This window comes from Hydra viridissima, unplaced genomic scaffold, assembly GCF_058129835.1.
Source record: "Hydra viridissima isolate aposymbiotic clone 2 unplaced genomic scaffold, HvirCarnegie_v1 scaffold_10, whole genome shotgun sequence".
NCBI classification, from domain to species: domain Eukaryota; kingdom Metazoa; phylum Cnidaria; class Hydrozoa; order Anthoathecata; family Hydridae; genus Hydra; species Hydra viridissima.
Window position 1 is genome coordinate 16,447,460 of NW_028324309.1, and position 18,605 is coordinate 16,466,064.

General features: G+C 30.4%; 1 protein-coding gene across 7 annotated transcripts in view; it reads right to left on the reverse strand.

Annotated features, from left to right (window-relative positions):
* Positions 1-7,723: 7,723 nt before the first annotated feature.
* LOC149883377 (uncharacterized) overlaps positions 7,724-18,605 on the reverse strand; it is a 38,429-nt gene continuing 27,547 nt past the window's right edge. For 2 of the 7 annotated variants that reach the window (XM_090065524.1, XM_090065523.1), the window contains 4 exons: positions 18,095-18,173; positions 14,928-15,134; positions 14,508-14,737; positions 11,072-12,660 (listed from right to left, as the gene is read on the reverse strand). In XM_090065524.1, coding sequence (XP_089921650.1) covers positions 12,622-12,660; positions 14,508-14,737; positions 14,928-15,134; positions 18,095-18,173 — 555 coding nt within the window. In that variant the 3' untranslated portion in view covers positions 11,072-12,621. Of the gene's footprint in view, positions 8,206-9,222; positions 10,239-10,378; positions 10,423-11,071; positions 12,661-14,507; positions 14,738-14,927; positions 15,135-18,094; positions 18,174-18,605 lie in introns of those variants that run through there. The other 5 variants (XM_090065522.1, XR_016444576.1, XM_090065526.1 and 2 more) reach the window with 5 other exon arrangements.

Sequence of the window (18,605 nt, forward strand, 5' to 3'; positions counted from 1 at the left end):
AACTAAGGAATTCTCATTTACTTCACAGAATTAGCCGGTTTGTAATAAAACTCATAATAGTAAAAATGATTTTAAAGCATGAGGTCTCAGTTGCCGCCTTAGTTTTTTCCCTACCACAAGCCGCTGAGAGTGGCTTTTGTTTTTAATTATTTTGATCACAAGCCGCTGGTAGCGGCTTTCTGATGTGCATTATTATTTATCATGTTTTGAACATTAGTGCTAATTTATGACTCATTTGACTGATTTATTCAAAAAGTGTGCTTTATTCTCTGCATTATTGATAAATTGTAACAGCCATATTGTATAAATTATAGCAAAATATTACATAACAAAGTTTATGATTTTTTGAACCGGTATCAAAATGAAATTGTCGAAAAAAATGTACAGTGCCAATGAACCCTCTAAATAATGCTTGAATGATTAAATGAAGATCATAGTGAATCAGAAAGTTAGTCTAAAAGTTGTTTTAGCTCAGAAGATTTAGAGTATTCAATTATGGAAGAAACTAACTCGTCCCCTTTGATTATCAAAGGTGAGACTTCTTCCACAGAAGCTGCTCCTATAAGTAAAAGAAAAAGAAAGTTTAAGGCTGGTATATTTGCTAATTGTGATAATTTTGATTCATGGATACTTCTTGGAGAAGATTACAATAATAGTCCAACACATTCGTTTAGATTTTCCCCTTATAAAAGACTAGGAGTCCATGCAAATCTTAATAAAAACTCAACTATTTTAGACTGTTTTAAAGAACTTTTAAGTGACAAAGTTCAAGATGCATTATTAGGATTTATTAATTCTTTTGCCTCTTACAAAATGCAGATAAATAGTCCGTGTTTAAGTTCATATATATTTTCTTCTTGAAACCCAATTGATAAATATAATCTTGTTAAGTTTATTGGTGTTATGGTTGCAATGGGATTAGATAAAAGACCCTTAATTAAAGACTATTGCTCTCTAACTGATATACATCACAGTCCTTGGTATAACTCTATCTTTCCAAGAAATAGATTTGAAGCAATATAACATACAATGCTTTATGTTGCTCCATCTCAAGAAAGCCGTGCAAAATAAAAAGTTGAACCATTTAAAAAAAACTCTTATTGCAAGTTATCAAAAAGCATTTTATCCATACAAAGATGTTTTTGTTGATAAAATGGTCATTAAATTTAAGGGAAGATGGAAAAATAAACAATGTAACCCTAACAAACCAAGCAAATACCATAATAAAACGCTTTTTTTGTGTGACAGTGCAACTGGTTATGCCTTAAACGTCCTTACCAACTTTGGAAGTGATGCATCTTATAACACTGATACATGTGGAATGGAAAAATCAGAAAAAATTTTTGAATACTTATACCTCTTGGAAAGAATAGCCATGTTTTTGATGAAAGATTTTACATTTCATTACACTGGAACCTTACAAACAAATGGCAAGAATTTTCCAAATAATATTAAGTTCCAAAAAGGTTGTAGAACAAAACATCTACAAACAAATTATTATCGCAGTGTACCTGGAATTCTACTTGTTTAGTGGCAAGATAAGAAAGCTAAAAAACCAGTAGTAGCTGTTTCTAAGTTTGAAAAAAATGTTGTTGCAGTATCTTTTTGTCACAAAGGAGTCAGGAAAATACCAGAAATTATTCACCGATTTAATCTAAGAATGAATAGTTATGTATGTTTAAACTAATCTGTTTCATACTACAGTAATCTAGATAGAAAGACAGTTAAGTGGTGAAAAAATTTTTAATTGGCTGATAGAATTAACTCAAGCTAACTCTTACATATTATATCTGTTAACTCGTCCACATAATTCAAAAAGAATTACTGTAAAAAAATTTATAAAGAATCTTTATTGAAGAACTAGTTAATTCTTGAATTACCATGATGCCTGATAATTCTACTCTTTTAAAAAGTGTTTGACAAGTTTCAAATCCAATTTAAAAAAGATTCCAAAATTCAAGACATTTAATTAAATATGTTGAAAGCGATAGAAATTGCATAGTCAGTAGTACTCCGATCAAAAGAAAGCGCACAAATTTTATATGTTCTGGCAGCAGTAATGAACCTCATTTGCCTTCTAAAGATTGTTTTTTGATTTACCATCCCAGATAATATTTTTTATAATTGGAAGTGTTTGAAAACATTTTTTTTTTAAGCACATTCTACAAATTATTTGATTTTTTTCTTTTTTAATTTTCTAAATTCAGCTCTTTAAACAAATAATGATGTTTTTGAACTCCTTGCATTTTTCAGTATAAAATGTTGTGTATTTAACTTTTATATATTTAAAGAGAATTTTTCTTTAGCTTTCTTTATATATATAGTTTGTTATGGTTTCGAAATTTTTTATTAATTGAATTTCTATTAGTTTTGAATAATAGAAAAAAACTGCGGTAGTGAAACAGTTAGCATTTTTGCATGGCAGTAAAATCAACAGCAGTAGCTATATTTTATTCAAAAAAAAAAAGGCGATGCGACCTTTGTGAACACAAGTTTAAATCAATCAATGTATAAGAAATCAAAAAATCAGCAAAAAAAAATTCTATGCAAAAACATTTTTTTTCTATTTCTTATTCTACATTCAATTAAATGTATGATTATTTTAATTTCGCTTAAAAATAATTTAGAAATTTAATACTTATCATATACTTTGAAAGGATTTTAACTAAAACGAGATTTTTTTAAAACCTTGAAAAAACCCTAAAAAGTTTAAATATGAAAAATCACTAAAAAATGTACAAAATCCTTTTTGCCCTAGGCGATGCATAGTGCGCCGGGGATCATCGATTGAAAAAAGTTTTGAAGAAAAAAGACTTTTTTGCTTTTGTAGATTTTGCGTTCGTCAGGCGCGTCCCCAGTAATATGATTGTGCAAATCTTTCAAGCTTTCGTCAACGTCCATAACTCAATTTCCGGAAACGACGTAAATCTTTAAATCATTCAGTAGAAGGTGTTTGATTTCCACGGGATGACACACTTCCATGCCGAAGGAGGAAAAATTCCATCAGAGTGTTGTTAGCTATCGACATATGTTTTTCAAAAATTGACGGACGTTCCCACGAGCAAAATAATCATGGCTCTCATCTTCGACGTTCTTCTTTTTCTTACGAAGGAGTTTTGACATAGAGACGTTGTCTTTGCCAAACGCTTTTTCTCAAGTTTTTAAACAAATCAAAAACAGAACTCAAATTTACTTTTTATTTTTCAATTCTGGTGTTTTGTTTATTAATTTTGTATTTGTCGGTTAGGGCAAGGTGTTCAATTTCTGAACGTGTGATGCGTCTTTGCCTTCTTATTTCTCTTTGTTCCCTTTCAAAAATACTCTTTTTCGTGTTGTTGCCCGCCTTCATTTCATTTCGCGACATTGTTTCCGATTTGGAGAGTTTTTTAATATTAAAAAGTGGGAGATTTTTATTCGGCACGATTTTATATAGAAATGCTGGTTGCTGTTTTATTCTTTGACTTACGGAAAAGATTAAAACGAGATGAGTGTTTTGGCCAAGCTCATGCAGAGTAATTGAAATCACATTCGCCATTGATATTGACGGAAACGTAAACCTTCTATTTTTTCGAAAAAATGCCAAGTGGTTGCTTTCTTTTGTTTTGTTGTCCAGCAAATCGACGATGGAGTATAATAAATCTCCCGCCGGACGGAAAGTCGCTTCGAACATGCAGTAAATCGAAGTGCTGGCGTTTAACGCCAGCATAATCTTTTAGAGGAACGCTGCACTATGCGTCGCGCTGATAGAAAAAAAGGAAATAGCCTTATAACTAGAGAACTATTTAACATTTTGAAGTAATTTTTTTAACAAAGCATCAATTATGAGATATTGTTTGTTTATACATATATTTATAAAAAAAAGTCCGGTCTTTTTTAAAACCGGTTTCATTCCGGTTTTTTAGTTGGTTTATCCGGACTAATTTGATTTTTGATTAAAAAGATATAAAACCGATAGTTTTTGATATTTTAAACTCTAAATCTGATATATCAATTTATCTTTTTTAGGGGTTACAGGCATTTTTAGTCTCCAACTTACATTTTCATGTTAAATAAAAAAGGAAATAGCAGAAATATTTTATTATAAATAAAAGTGAAATAAATACTCCAGAAGTTCCATTCCCCTCAAATGCAGAATCAAGGTTCTGATGCTAAAATAGGTTTTTAACAATATGTGGCTATGAGAATAGCCTTTTTTTAAAAGTTGCTTATCAATTACAGCTGCATGGTTTAATGATGCTTCCTTGATTTCTTTTCTTAACATGAACCATTACTCTTTGACTTCCTAAAATTATTTAACAACAAACACTAAAATTTTAAAAAGTTTTGTTATTGAAAAAAATAGTATAGTTTAAGATATAAACTATCTATTATAGAAATTATCTATCAAATTCTAATTTTAACAATTTTACATTCAAGAAAAAACTGTATTCACTGTAATAAATGTATATAATTGAAATATAATTAAAATTTTCATTCTAAACATGTCTCAGCAATCTTTATGTGGAGCAAATTTAATATCTACAACAAGCCTTTAAGAATTGCACTATGCATCACTAAGTAGAAATAGGACTTTAGACACATCTTTGAGGAAAACAAAAACATGGCAAAATTGAGTCAATTTGAGGCCAATTGATGCAACTTTTCCTCAAACATAAAAGTTTGGGATTCTTATGCTTCAACTTTTCTAACAATTAGTTTTTTTTTTTTTTTTTCAAGCATAAAAAAACATGCTGTGTTGATTATGTGAAAAGATCTCAAAAATATCAGATTGGCTACCACCAGCACCTAAAATGTATCATTAATAAAATTAAACGATAACATTAAATATTTAAATTTAAGATATACATAGCTTTCTCCAATATTTACCTTAAGAACAGTTATCAGCTTAATCTTCTTGCAGTATAGCCTTAATACCTCTTGCATTTTGTTTTTCTTACAGTATAGGTACATATCAGATGTCATAAATAAATAATTAGCTGTATCCCTAGTATTTTCAGCAAAAGAAGTTAAACGTGCATGACGTACTCATGCAGTTTTGTTGGCTTTGTTCCTGGCTTCAATGGCACTCTCAGACAAAGAACCTATTGGATACTTAAAATATTTAATAAAAGAAACACCATGAACTACCATTCTATGCAAAGACTGTGACATTGGAATGGTTTTTAAAAACTGATCATTAGAAATGAGACCAAACAGACATTCAGATTTCTGCTTGAAAATTTTCACATCCGGTCTTGCTGTTGTACTATTCATATCAATGAGCAGGTCCCTAAATAGTTTCATCATAGTGGTATTCTTCCAGTCACAGATGGATTATTAAAGAATTTTCGTGCAACATTGCCAGTGTTTGATGTACAACTTCCCTTCCTGACAAAAGATACCCTTATTTTTAATTGTTTTTTGAATAAGTGCTGGAGTTTTTTTTTTGTTTTCAATAAATTCTTGGCCATTTTTTGCTGCTATTTTTCTTCCTTGTTTCACTGCTGGAAGTTTGCAAGCAGTATTAAAAAAAAACTAACTCCATGCTGAATATCCACAATTGAAGATTTCAATATATTCCAAGTTTCAATATATTTTTGTCTGCATTTTTATCTTTATTCCAAATGGTTTCCAAATTAAACTCCTTAGGACTTGCTTGACATACATGACAGCACTGAGATGCAATATTTTTTAAAGCATTTTTGATACCACAGCATTAAGTGTTTTACCATCATTCATTGTGGTATAAATAGTTGACAAACTTCAATTTATAACAAAAGTATTGTCATGAAGTATAAGTTTACTTTTAATATTCTCTAAAGACAAAATTTCATTTTGTAAATGTTCAAACTTCTCTTGAATAAAACTAGCAGTCTCTTTGGAAAAACAAAACATAAGATGACGGGTTGCATCTGGACTATTTGGATTACAATTTTTCCATAGTATCTTTTTTCCACTTCTAATCTCCAACAGTACAAACACTTTACTATACACAGTGTAATCATCCACACCTTTCTTCATAGTTACTGCATTCTGAAACTCAGATTGGTCACTCTGACCATCACCACCCACTTTGCAAATAACATGTTATCACGTTCCTCCTGTGCTAAAACTTTAATAGAATTATCTTCATACTCCAAAAGATACTCAAACTCTCTAGAAACTGAATGTTTGATCATATTGAAGAGACTATATTTTACTTCAGTTTCTGAATATTTCACCTGCTCTGGAAATGTATGTGTTAAAAGTTGACGATGAGTGAATCAAGCCATTTTGATAATTTATAAAAACCATCGCAAGGTAAAACTGAATCAAATAAAAACTTACCGTATGTTATTGAACTTCGGAATTTTCATTTACTTCACAGAATTTAGTCGGTTTTTAATAAAACTCACAGAAGTAAAAATAATTTTAAAGCATGAGGTCACAGAGGTCGCCTCAATTTTTTTGCATGGCAGTAAAGTCGATTTGCAGTGGCTATATTTTATTTAAAAAAAACGAGGCGACCTCTGTGACCACATGCTTAAATTAATCAATGTTTAAGAAATCAAAAAATCAGCAAAAAAATGCTATTCAAAAACCTTTTTTTTCTATTTCTTGTTTTACATTCAATTAAATACATTATTATTTTAATTTCGCATAAAAATAATATAGAAATTCTACACTTATCATATATTTTGAAAGGATTTTAACAAAAAAGCGAGTTTTTTAAAACCTTAAAAAAACCCTTAAGATGTCAAAAGTTTAAAAAAACTAAAAATGATTTTTTTTTTATAGAGAATTAAAAATTGAATGCAAAAAGAAAAAACTTAAAAAGTTTAAATATGAAAAATCACTAAAAAATATGTATAAAATCCTATTTCCGCTTAGCGATGCATAGTGCGCTGTGAAAAACCGTCAGTGTCCAAACCGTGAAGCAACTTGCACGTGCAAAAAATCAAATGCTGTTCGCTTTTCAAACACAGAGTACTGATCTCGTCAAAGAGGACTATCACTTTGATTTATCTCTTTTTTTAATGTATTGCACGCCGAAAACTTCCAAACTCAACAAAGAAATGCCCAATATTTCATGGTCCAACCGTACCAAGCAGTCCACAACCGTCAAATACACCACTTGCACGCGATTTTAATCCGATTTCTTGATGCATTGTTAAGCCTCGAGTTGCAGTGGCAAAATCTGTCTGCCCTGCAAGACAAAAAGCATGTCCGCGTCCAGATCATTGCCGTCTTTGATCAGGTTCAGGGCCTGAGTCGTTTTTCCGCATTTAGTGGGTCCAACCAAAATGATGTTTTTGGATGGGCGTCCAAACGAGGTTCAAAATTATCGTTTTTTGATTTTTTGACACAATTAAAAAGATCTTTGTTGGTGTAGCAGGCAACGAATCCCTTTTTTTTTCAACAAACAAAGCAAAAAGTAATCTTATTATTCTACTTTTTTGTTTTGTTTCTTCCTGTTTTTCTTCATTGCCTTCCCCGCCGTCGGTTTTAATTTTGTGGATGGTTTTGTCTCTTTCTTGTTTCTTTTTGATCACTTCATTAATCATGCCGTTCATCATTTTAAAAGCGACAAAAGTGATTGAAACAACTTTGCACAAACAAATCAGTTTTAACATTTCTTTTTATTTTCATTATGCATTTTCTACATAAATTTTATTTTCAAAAAATAAAACTATAAACACTACTTTTAAAAATTAGGTACGGTGTGACTTTTGATCATGCGCCGACTGTTTTGATAAATCAACCACACCTGAACAATTTTTTCTTCGCATTTGTTCAACGCCGCAATTTGCTTGTTGCTGCGCCGTTTTTTTATGTTTCTGGCGCATTTTTCCTCAATGCTAGAATGGGTTCCAACCGACACTGATTGCGAATTTCTCTTATAAATCCGTCGCAAAACCCCTACAGCTAGCGTATCCTTTTGATGATGAAATGCAGTTGATGTTGGATTGCATGCGATTTTGAATGATCTTTTTCATTCCGTTCGGCGAGTTGATCTCTTACGCTTAATCGTCAAACTAAAGCGCCGTTATATTCATTCCTTTGGCCGTGGTATTTTTGCTTTTTCTTGTTTTTGACGAGGTTCTTTTTTAAAAAATAGCATTTCGGAGCCAGGGTTACCGCTTCTTGAATGCCCCAGGGTGAAGATACTTCTTCTTGAAAGTAGTTGGCATTTTTAGCGTGACTGCCGTGGAATCGATGATCGGTTTTCACCAAATTTCAAAGAACCTAAACCAATTGGTGATAAAGTTAGGATAACTAAAAAGAAGTCAAATTTTGAAAACGGTTACACACCTAGATGGACTGAGGAGGTTTTTACAGTATCAAAAATTCAGTACACAAATCCACCAACGTATAAGAAAACTGACAATAATGGTGAAGAAATACAAGGTACTTTTTATGAACAGGTGTTGCAAAAAACTAGTCATAAAATAAATAATTGAAAAAAAAATAAATAAATAAATAGAATTGAAAAAATTATTCGTAAACAAAAAAACAAATCATTAGTAAAGTGGTAAGGCTATCCAGATTCATTCAACTCATTGGTTGATAATAAAGAGTTGATAAATTTGTAAAAATAGTAGATTCTTTATAATATATGCGCAAGTTGGTCAATCTGGAAACTTTTATTTACTGCTAGGAGAGGTGTACTTTTGCGCATAAATTTATGCATAGCATGACATGAAAAATATTGAATCGACTTAAATAAACACGCGATATTTAAAGTGGATATTTCTTTCTCTCTTTTTTAATGGCCAACCATTAAAAAGTAAAACAGAATATCTGACAAGAAGGTTGACTTATGGGAGAAATAAGGAAATGAGCCAGAAACAGAATGCTGTAATTTAATTATGATTGGAATTATGGTCGAAAAAAAAAGTTAGCACGAATCCTGCACTGAAATGAGCTAGAATCAGCCTTTCCTAGCAGTGTTTAATATTCTTGCTTTTACATAACTGTAAATTTTAAAGCAACTCGTAAATTCTTTAACCATATACAGGACTCGGTGATATGACACTGCGAAATATAAGCATACATCTCGTGCAGGCCACAGAAAACAGTTTGTAAGAATCAGTATACGGCATATTTTTTTTCTTTCACCATCATGTTCAAAATAAGAGATTTTTAAGGCCTAATAATCTTTCATAACTTCAGAAAGTCTGATTTTTCGCGTATTAGTTACACGATACAGGAAATATAAAAACAAAAACAAAACAAAACAACAAGTTTGAATAAATTAAATATTCGCTCCGAAAATTTTTTTTGAGAATAAAAGCAAAAATAATCAAATAGAAAATAGAAAACTTATCTTTGGTTTTTTTAAATTGATTTATAATTCAGCATGAATATTTACAAAGCATCATTTTTGAGAAAAATAAAATATATTTTGAAGATTACTAACCTACGCAGCTTGGGTGATATTGCTGCAATGAGTGGTGTGGACCATGTGGACAATAGCGTAAAAAAATAAAAACTCATTGTTCTCTTGCAAAAACTCATTGTTTTCTTGCAAAATATTCAAACGCTGCAATGCTTATGATATAAACTTAGTTTCAAATGACGCTATGAACTTTTGGATTCAATACTTGAATTAAAATTATTTAATTTAAAAGTAATGGCGGTTTTGCTGATTGAAAGACACATGTGCTACATGTTTGACATGAGTGAAATTTTAATAAATAACTGAAAAACTTAATGTTAACAACACAGTTTATAATGACATTTCAATCTACAGCACTTTAGTAAAACATTAATCAAAACTGTTAATTATTTTAGTTATCTCCACATTCACACATAAAAAATAAAAAGCTTTAGTGGTAAATCTACAGAGGAAAGCACGTCATCCCCAAGTTCGTCACCGTCAAGTATCGTCACATCCAGTTTGTATCTAAATTGTTATTAGCCTTTAAAAAGCTGAAATTAGCACGACCATCAAACTTAGCACTTAGTGTAATATGGTAAAAATTTCAACCGGATTTCACAAGTCTTTAAAGTTTTGAAGGTAACCCTAGAGGGGGGGTGTCCAGCACGTAACCTAGAAGTTCAACCCAATCCGTATCTAAGTCGTCATAAGTCTTTGGAAAGCGAAAATGTGCTCGACCATCAAACTCGGCAGGAATTTCTTTTTTTTTAACTCCATCTAATAAAACAGCAAGCTGAGAAGAACGTTGACAGCTATTATATAACATTGTTTTTATCAAGTTGACTTCGGTGTTGACCTTACAAAATATATCTTCAGTACCATTCAATGTTTTTATTGCCTAAATCAAAAAGTATATAAACATATTTAAAAATTCCTATTACAGAAACTGCTTCATAAAATGCAGCACCATTTGCAATTCTTTCAACTTTAAATGACGTTCGTCTAATAACACGCATCAACATCAAAATCTTTTTTTACCTTCGAAGGTAATTTTTCTTAACTTGAGGATGCAGAACCCAAATCTAAAGCAAGAAGTTTTTGGCTTGATTTAGGATCGTCTGAAATATGTTCTGAATATTATCCTTATCTCTGTAAACAATTCTTGAAAAAACTTATTATCATCAATTTGGTCAAGAGAATATCAACGAGTAAAATGTAAGCGTCTGTGTATCGTTATCGGTACATCGGTATGAACCGATATTTTGAAACGATAACGATATGAAACGATAACGATACCAAAGGATATCAGTTTGTCTACAAAACGATAACTTATCGTTTGAAACGATTTATGACTGGAACTTTATTGGTTGAAACGATGTTATTGGGTTTTTATTGGTGTTATCGTAAAGCATAAAAACAGCGAGAGATACCGATAAATTACGAGAAGAACGATTTTTTTGAAATGTTTTTTTTAAAAAGTTCAAATACGTTATAAATCTTCAAGTCGAGTCAAGTTGTCGTTTTGCCCATCTTTTTAAGCATGTTTTTAAAGTTTTTAATGCTCATTTTTTTTACTGTCATCAACTAAAGCAGTGATGTTATAGTTTGTGGGAGGATGGGAGGGGGGGGGTAAAAATATACATGTCCTGTAAAACTAAAGGTACTTCAATTTTTCTTCCTGAAACTTTTTTTATTTAATCCATAGATTAAATGATAGTTTACTTTCCGGTATTTTGATTCACTTATTTATGTTAAGTTATACATTTTCTCTTATTCTTAGCATTTGAAGATTTTACATTTAGGTACAGATATCAAATAAGTTTACCAATAACTGAAGGCTATAAATTATTGACGTATATATCTGACGAATGGGTTCAGATATACTTCTAATTGGACTGTATATACTTGTAAAATAACATGAAGAACAAGTGGAACCAACAATTTTTGAATTACTTTCCTTTTTAACAAATGGTTTAAGATGATGTAGAGAGTATTTTTTTTTGCAATGCGTAAATCCCTTTACTGCTCTTTAACAACCATATAGAATTTGATAAAATATCAAAAATCTCATACGGACTCAGCCACGAGAAAGTCATTTTTGCACCTTTTCTATTATCTCTTTTAAGATTTCTTTAAAGTACTTTCTGACCAACACAATACTTTGATGCTGCATGCTTTCTGTCATAGTCAATTTTTTGTTCCTTTTGTGAACAAACAATGTTGTTCATAGCTTTTTCTTCAATTTCTCTTTTCATTTCTAAAGCTTTTGTAGAACCTCTTTATCATATACAGGATTATATTCTTCGTCATTGAGTTTATCTATGTATTTTACATCGATTGAAAGGCAGGGTTGTTGGTTACTCATAAGGAAAAATGGTGAATACCAAATTGAATCATGCACTTTAACACGTAGAGCAAAAAGAATTCCAGCAAAAACTGACACCCAATTTTTAAGATTTTAGTTTAAGACCTAGATGATTGCTTTCTAAATTGTCTGGTTCTGTCTCTTTACAAGGCCATAGGCTTATGGATGGTAAGCCGAGGTGACATGCTGCTGATTACCTGTCAATTCATGTAATGCAATAGATACATAGTATAGAAATCCCAACCTTGGTCATTGATTTGTATTTTAAAACAACCATGTCTGAATATAACCTTATAGAGAAAGGATGATACTGATACTGCTGTTTTGTTGCTTAGAGGTTCAGCTTCAGTCCGTTTAGAAAAATAATCAATAAGAGCAATCACAAATTTGAAGCGATTTGATTCAGGTATTTGAATTAAATCCACACCAACTTGCTTTATTTCTTGTTGTTCCACTTTAACAGGTTTTAAAGCAGGAGACACTTTAAGGTTTCTGTTGGAGGTTTTCTGACATCGCTCACATTGATTTTATGCTTTGTGATATCCTCCAATATTGAATGCCAAAAAAATCTTGAAGATATTTGTCTTTTAACAGCATTAATGCCAAGGTGGCTGGCTAATGCAACAGCTTTCTCTGAAGTTCCAAGACCCTCGTGAACTTCTTTAACTATGCTCTTCTCGATTACCACAACCATATACAAGAAATAAAAGTTTGTAGGCAATAAGATAAAATCAATAAAATTAGAACTAAGAAATTTTTTAAATGTTAACACTTTTTTTGAAATTTTGAATTAGTTACAAAATTTCCTCACCATACCAATATTTTTTTTGCAATACATCAACTTGTTGTCCATAATTGCACAGTTTTTACATTGCCTTTTAAAGTTTGCCTTTTTTGCTCTCTCTCATTTACATCTTCAGGAAACTTTTTGTCTTTCAAATATTTCCTGATATAACTAAAGTTAATATTTTTGTACATCTTGAAAACGCCGAAAGAATAAACGCCAAAAACTGTATATTAAAAAAGTCAGTAAGATAATAACGAGAGCAATAAAATTCCAACGTTGAAATTTTACTAAGCAGTAAAATTTTAATGTTGGAACTTTACTGCGCAGTAATATTTTAACGACAGTAAATTAAAAACGCTGCACCGCACTATGGGATAAAGTAATAAAAATTGATCACAAAAATCAAAAATCACAATTTTTTAATTTTCAATTGAGATAAGATTTTTTATTAACTTGTGATTATAGAAATTTGTAGCTAAACGAACTTTGAAAATATCTCTCACGGTATTGATATTGTAGGTTATCTAAACTGATATTTATTAAATAAAAAAAAAAAAAAAAAAAATTTCTGATATTTCTTGAAAATAGTTTGCACAAACAAGTAGTAGTTTTTCCCACAAAACATATTTAATAGTTACAAATGTGATTCTTAGCAATTGATTGCAACTGATCAGATCTGTGTTTCTCCACGTATAAAACATTTTAAGAAATATTTAGAGAAACGGAATTTGGGGTTATTACTATATTTTTGGCTTTACAAGACCCGCATTCTTTATGCTATCAAAAAGTATCAATTATTTTGGTACCAAACGAAAGATGAATGCTTCAGGTTTCAAAATGGTTAAAGTTATATAACCCTCAAAATCCTTTATCAGGACTAAGTCCAATCTTCAAATCTTCAATTTTGCAAATATTTTGATGAAAATATGGGGTTTATGAAATGACATTTACAGGCATAAACAAACAAAGTAATTATCACAAATATTTTTGTGCAAAATTTGTATACTTTTGTTCCATAGCGCATTGATACCAAAAAAAAATTATATCATTGCAACTCCATCTCTTATACCCCCATGGAATTGTCCATCAAACTTCTAAACAAATTCTTGACGTTTTTATTTCAACGAGTAAAAAAGGATACACTATTCTTTTCGCATTGTCCAGCAAAGAGGAAATTAAAGTTAACTCCTAGAAAGCTGCCTGCAGATGGCAAAACTATATATATATATATATATCTAAGTACCACTGTATTTTTAGTTTTCAAACTCTCCTCAAAATGCTGATTAATTAACGTTTCGGAATGGGAAAATTAGTTTTCATTTGATAAAATTATCCGTGCTGTTCAAACCAATGCACTCACGCATTATATGCTCGTGTTTGACCTGACCCCGAAATCAGATTAAAAAAATCGCAAAAAATTTAATGCTGAACTAAAATATTCAAAATATTTAAAAATTTTAAAAATTTTAGTAAATTAAAGTTTAAACAAAACCAACAGTTTCAAAGCGTCGATTGGAAACTTGGTAGCGGTGTCAACGTCATGCCAACTGAGAGAGAACTGGTCCTTAGAATTATTAATTCAAATTAAAAACTCAACTCTCTGATCAAGAAAGTTTGAACGATTGCAAAACTTTGGATTGAAACATTCTTTACCACACTTGGCATTGGTAAATTCTGTCACAAAATGCATTGCTACATTCTACCCCACAAAGCATATTGCTTCATTCTGCATTACATCGCGGCAATTAAAAAGACAATTTTCAATTATGTTTAACCTCACAAGCCTTCTTTAAATTACTTTTATATTTCAAAAATAACGAATACTTAAACTCAAGAAGCCTTAAATATTTAATAGTAGCCTATGATGCATATTGTTTTATATATTTATAATTTTTCTTTCTTTTTTTTTTTCAAATATTTAAAGAGAAAGCTGCGATAAAAACAAACGAGGATAAAAAATAGATATGAGAATAAATCCAAATGAAGAAATAATATATAATGAAAACAAAACAGACCTTTAAATACGATGGAGAAAAGATCATGATGATCTTGTCAGCAGTTGGTAACTTTTCTGGGATCCATATGGATAAACCTCCACAATCATTAATTGGATTTTGATTACAGAGATCAATACAAACCTCGACATTTGAAAAAGACTGAAGCTTGCTCGCTAAAAATTTTACTTTTTCGATCTCTCTTCTTTTTAATGCGCAGTGAGAAATGTATACGACTTTATCTCTGATTTCTACATTCATATTAAATTTTTAAGATATGACAGAATTATGGCAGCTATTATTTCTATTTAATTGGTAAAATATAAATCAAAGTACGTCTTTCTCTTATTTGTTATAGTAGAAAAGTCACCAAAGCGAAAATTTATGAATAAAGATGCTTTTAACAGCCTCAGTTAAAATTTGATCGTAAAATTCACCCACCATAGGACGGAAATTCCGGCACTTCCTTATGAAAACAGTTTCGTCTGATTTTAAAAATTATAAACACAGTAGTAAGAGCTGTAATAAAGCCCAATACACTCAAAATCACGACGAACTTTGTGTCTTGATTTGGTTTAGTTTTTGGAGTATCCGGTGGTTTCTCTTGATCTTGTTCCATTATAATATCTTCTGAATCGCCGTCGTTATCTAAAAGATTTCAAAAAACTAGTTTTATTTACAAACTAGAATTTTTCAAAACCGTTTATTAAAGAACACATTGTGTGGAAGATTGTCCTAATGAATTCTTTTTTTACATTTTTTTATATTTTTTTGTATTTTTTTTTTATATATTTTTATATTTTTGTATTTTTTTATTCATTTTTTAATATTTTTTTCTATTTTTATATCTATTTTATTGAAGATGGCAGAAATTTGTTGCTTAAATGAAAAAATATTGAAATCACTTAAAAAGCGAAAGGTGATTTATAGGAGAAGTTTTAAAAATATATAGAAATTTGAAAATAAAATTATCATATCATTTTTAAATATTTTAAATTCAACTTAAATTTATTCAAGTGTAAAATAACAAAGAAAATAAATAATACACAATGAAGGAAATTGCTTATCAATGAATAAGAAATTAAATAAAAAGTAATTAGAATAATAATTCAACGAAATATTCATAAAGTTGTTTATTATTTACGGTGAAATTCGCATTATTATGGTAATATGCAACTAAACGCAAAAAGACCTCACAAAAGAATGAATCTAGTCGCAATCTTTGTTCAAGTATGATTAAGCTCAAAAGGTTCATTAATCAGTCTCTAAAATCATATTACAGTTAAATATGGAAAAAATATTAGAAATGATCCAAAAACATTGAGAGTGCATAAAAAATAAAATTGAAAATATTAAGTCGATTCTTTACGCATCAAAAAAACATTAAAAGAAATTTCAGATATGGCTACTGGCGGAAGTTTAATACAAGCTACTACTTGAAAGAAGATGATTCGTGAATTAGTCACCAGAGATAGATTCAAGTAACTATCAAATGAGAAAGGTTTTATAAAATTAATTCGTAATAACTTTATTGAAAATAAAAATGACAAAATTTAGTGCTGAGATTTTAGAACAGGTTCATGCCACCATGAACTCCATATTTAGGGTGCTTAAGACCAAATATAAGTTCCAGGACCCTCAAAACAACTACGTGAGGATTGGTCCCAAATGAGCTAAAGTTCTGCACATAGGGGTAACTACTTCTTAAAATCAATAGTGACATCCCTTTACTGACCATGGATATCCTTAAGTCAGTGGCCCAGTCCTGTAGTTTTTAAATAACAGTAAAGAAACACTTTTACAAAATCTTGCATATCTTCAAAACAAAAACAGATGCATTTAACAGGCACCCATAAAATTTCCCATTTTACTTTATACTAGCCGGAGTAGCTAGCACTTTGCGCTGGGTATTCCAGCTAGTATAAGCTGTATGTAAATTCTATGGAACTTCTATCAAGTACTTTTAGAAATTATATATGCCATTTACATCAGTAGATTTTTTATAGAATTTTTATTGAATAAACTAGGTCTATGAACCAAAAAAACTAGGTGATAAATGTAAAACTTAAGTTTAAAAACATAATAAAAAAACAATCAGCAGTAAAAAAAAAGATTTTAAAAAATTAAAGGTCTAGATTGCTTTTGAAAACAGCCATTTTTTTGAAACCCCAGAAATATTTTAATGGTGGTTCAAATTTTTATAACTGCAAAAACATCATGGAAATGCTTTATGTTACACAGAGTTAACTTAACATTAGTTCATTCAATCACAATAGCTTCACAATAGGATTAAATGTGGTAATCAATTCAGCCTAGGCTGTGAGCTGTGTATTGAGGAATCTCACTTTTTTGGAACTCTTCAAATTCATGTTGACACCATAATCATGGAAAGGCAGTTGTGAGGCACAACTGTATGGGCAGGACATTGCAATTAGAAATGTTTTAAAATGAAAAACGCAAGGAACTGTTTGTTACATAAAAAACGAAGTTTTCTTTCCCTAGAAATTTTTATTGATGTCATGAAAGTTTCCGAACAGGATAAAAGAAGATTAAAGTTCATTTGAGTAAAAACCAAGACCAAAACAAAGACCATCAGTTTTAACTAAAATCTGAGACAACCATAAGGGCTGAGGCCTCTGCTAGCACAAATAACATTACTGCATCTTTACATTGTTATGAGACTTAAGAGGTTGAAAACTTTTTGAAAAATTAAAAATGAATGCATTTAAGATGCCTCAAATATTAACCACTTCTTTATCGTATTAACACCTTACTGAGCAGCATGTGCGGTTATGATCACATTTTTACTCCAGGGGATCCATGAAAAATTTTTTGATTCAATGTAATCAATATTGATCCTCATTTTTCTTAAACTGAAAGTGTTACTTAAAAAAATGTTATAGTTACAAACATAAATTTAATGAAATTTAAACAGAATTTTTTAACAATTATTTTCAAATTTGCGAATCAACCCTTTAAATGCATTAAATGTGATACTAGGTTACATATTCTCAAAAATTTGGAGCAAAAGTTGGAAAAATCAAAATTTTTTAAATGTTCTTTTCAAAACAGAATTTAAACTTTAGGGGTTTGGAACTTTATGTCAAATTATTAAAAGAATGCTTTTTATGACATGATAATAACTACTGCATATACAACTCATACTGCAGGATTTTACCATCAATGCAGTTGCATGGCGATTTATTTATGTAACATAAAAACATTACAGTAAACTTACATATGTTTGGGGGGAGGATAATAAGAAACAAAACATATGTAACGAAAATGATTGAAAAAAAAGGGAATAAAGTATGGACATATTTGCAAAAAGTTTAACTTTTTATGTTGCACTATTCCACCAAAAACTGGTATCAGATAATGTGATTTATTACAAGATTATTTATTCCATCAATAACTGGTATCATATGTGATTAACAATTTTTCATATGTTGCACTAAATGTTCCACCAATATCTGGTATCGGATAACGTGATTATTAAGAATATTTCCTTAATTGAGTTCCTTCAGTAAAATTATCTTTACCTATGAAAAAAAAGTGATAAATTCTTATACTTGAATAAAAAATTAAGTTTTATTTCTCAAATATACCTCGATCACATTTCTTTTTATTAACTGAAAGTGGAATATTTCGAGTAATCAGGCCAGGTGCTATTGGGTAGGCAACAATCTGAAAAATTTAAGTTATAAAGAAATGAATAATCCTGAAAAAGTTTATGTGTTATAAAATCATGACAATTTAGAGGCATTTCAGTAAACATTTTCTAAGAGAGAATAAAAAGTCATCTACACAACATTAAAATCATACATACATACATACATACATACATGCATGCATGCATGCGTGCGTGCGTGCGTGCGTGCGTGCGTGCGTGCATGCATGCATGCATGCATGCATTCATGCATACATGCATACATGCATACATGCATACATGCATACATGCATACATGCATACATGCATACATGCATACATGCATACATGCATACATGCATACATGCATACATGCATACATGCATACATGCATACATGCATACATGCATACATGCATACATGCATACATGCATACATGCATACATGCATACATGCATACATGCATACAT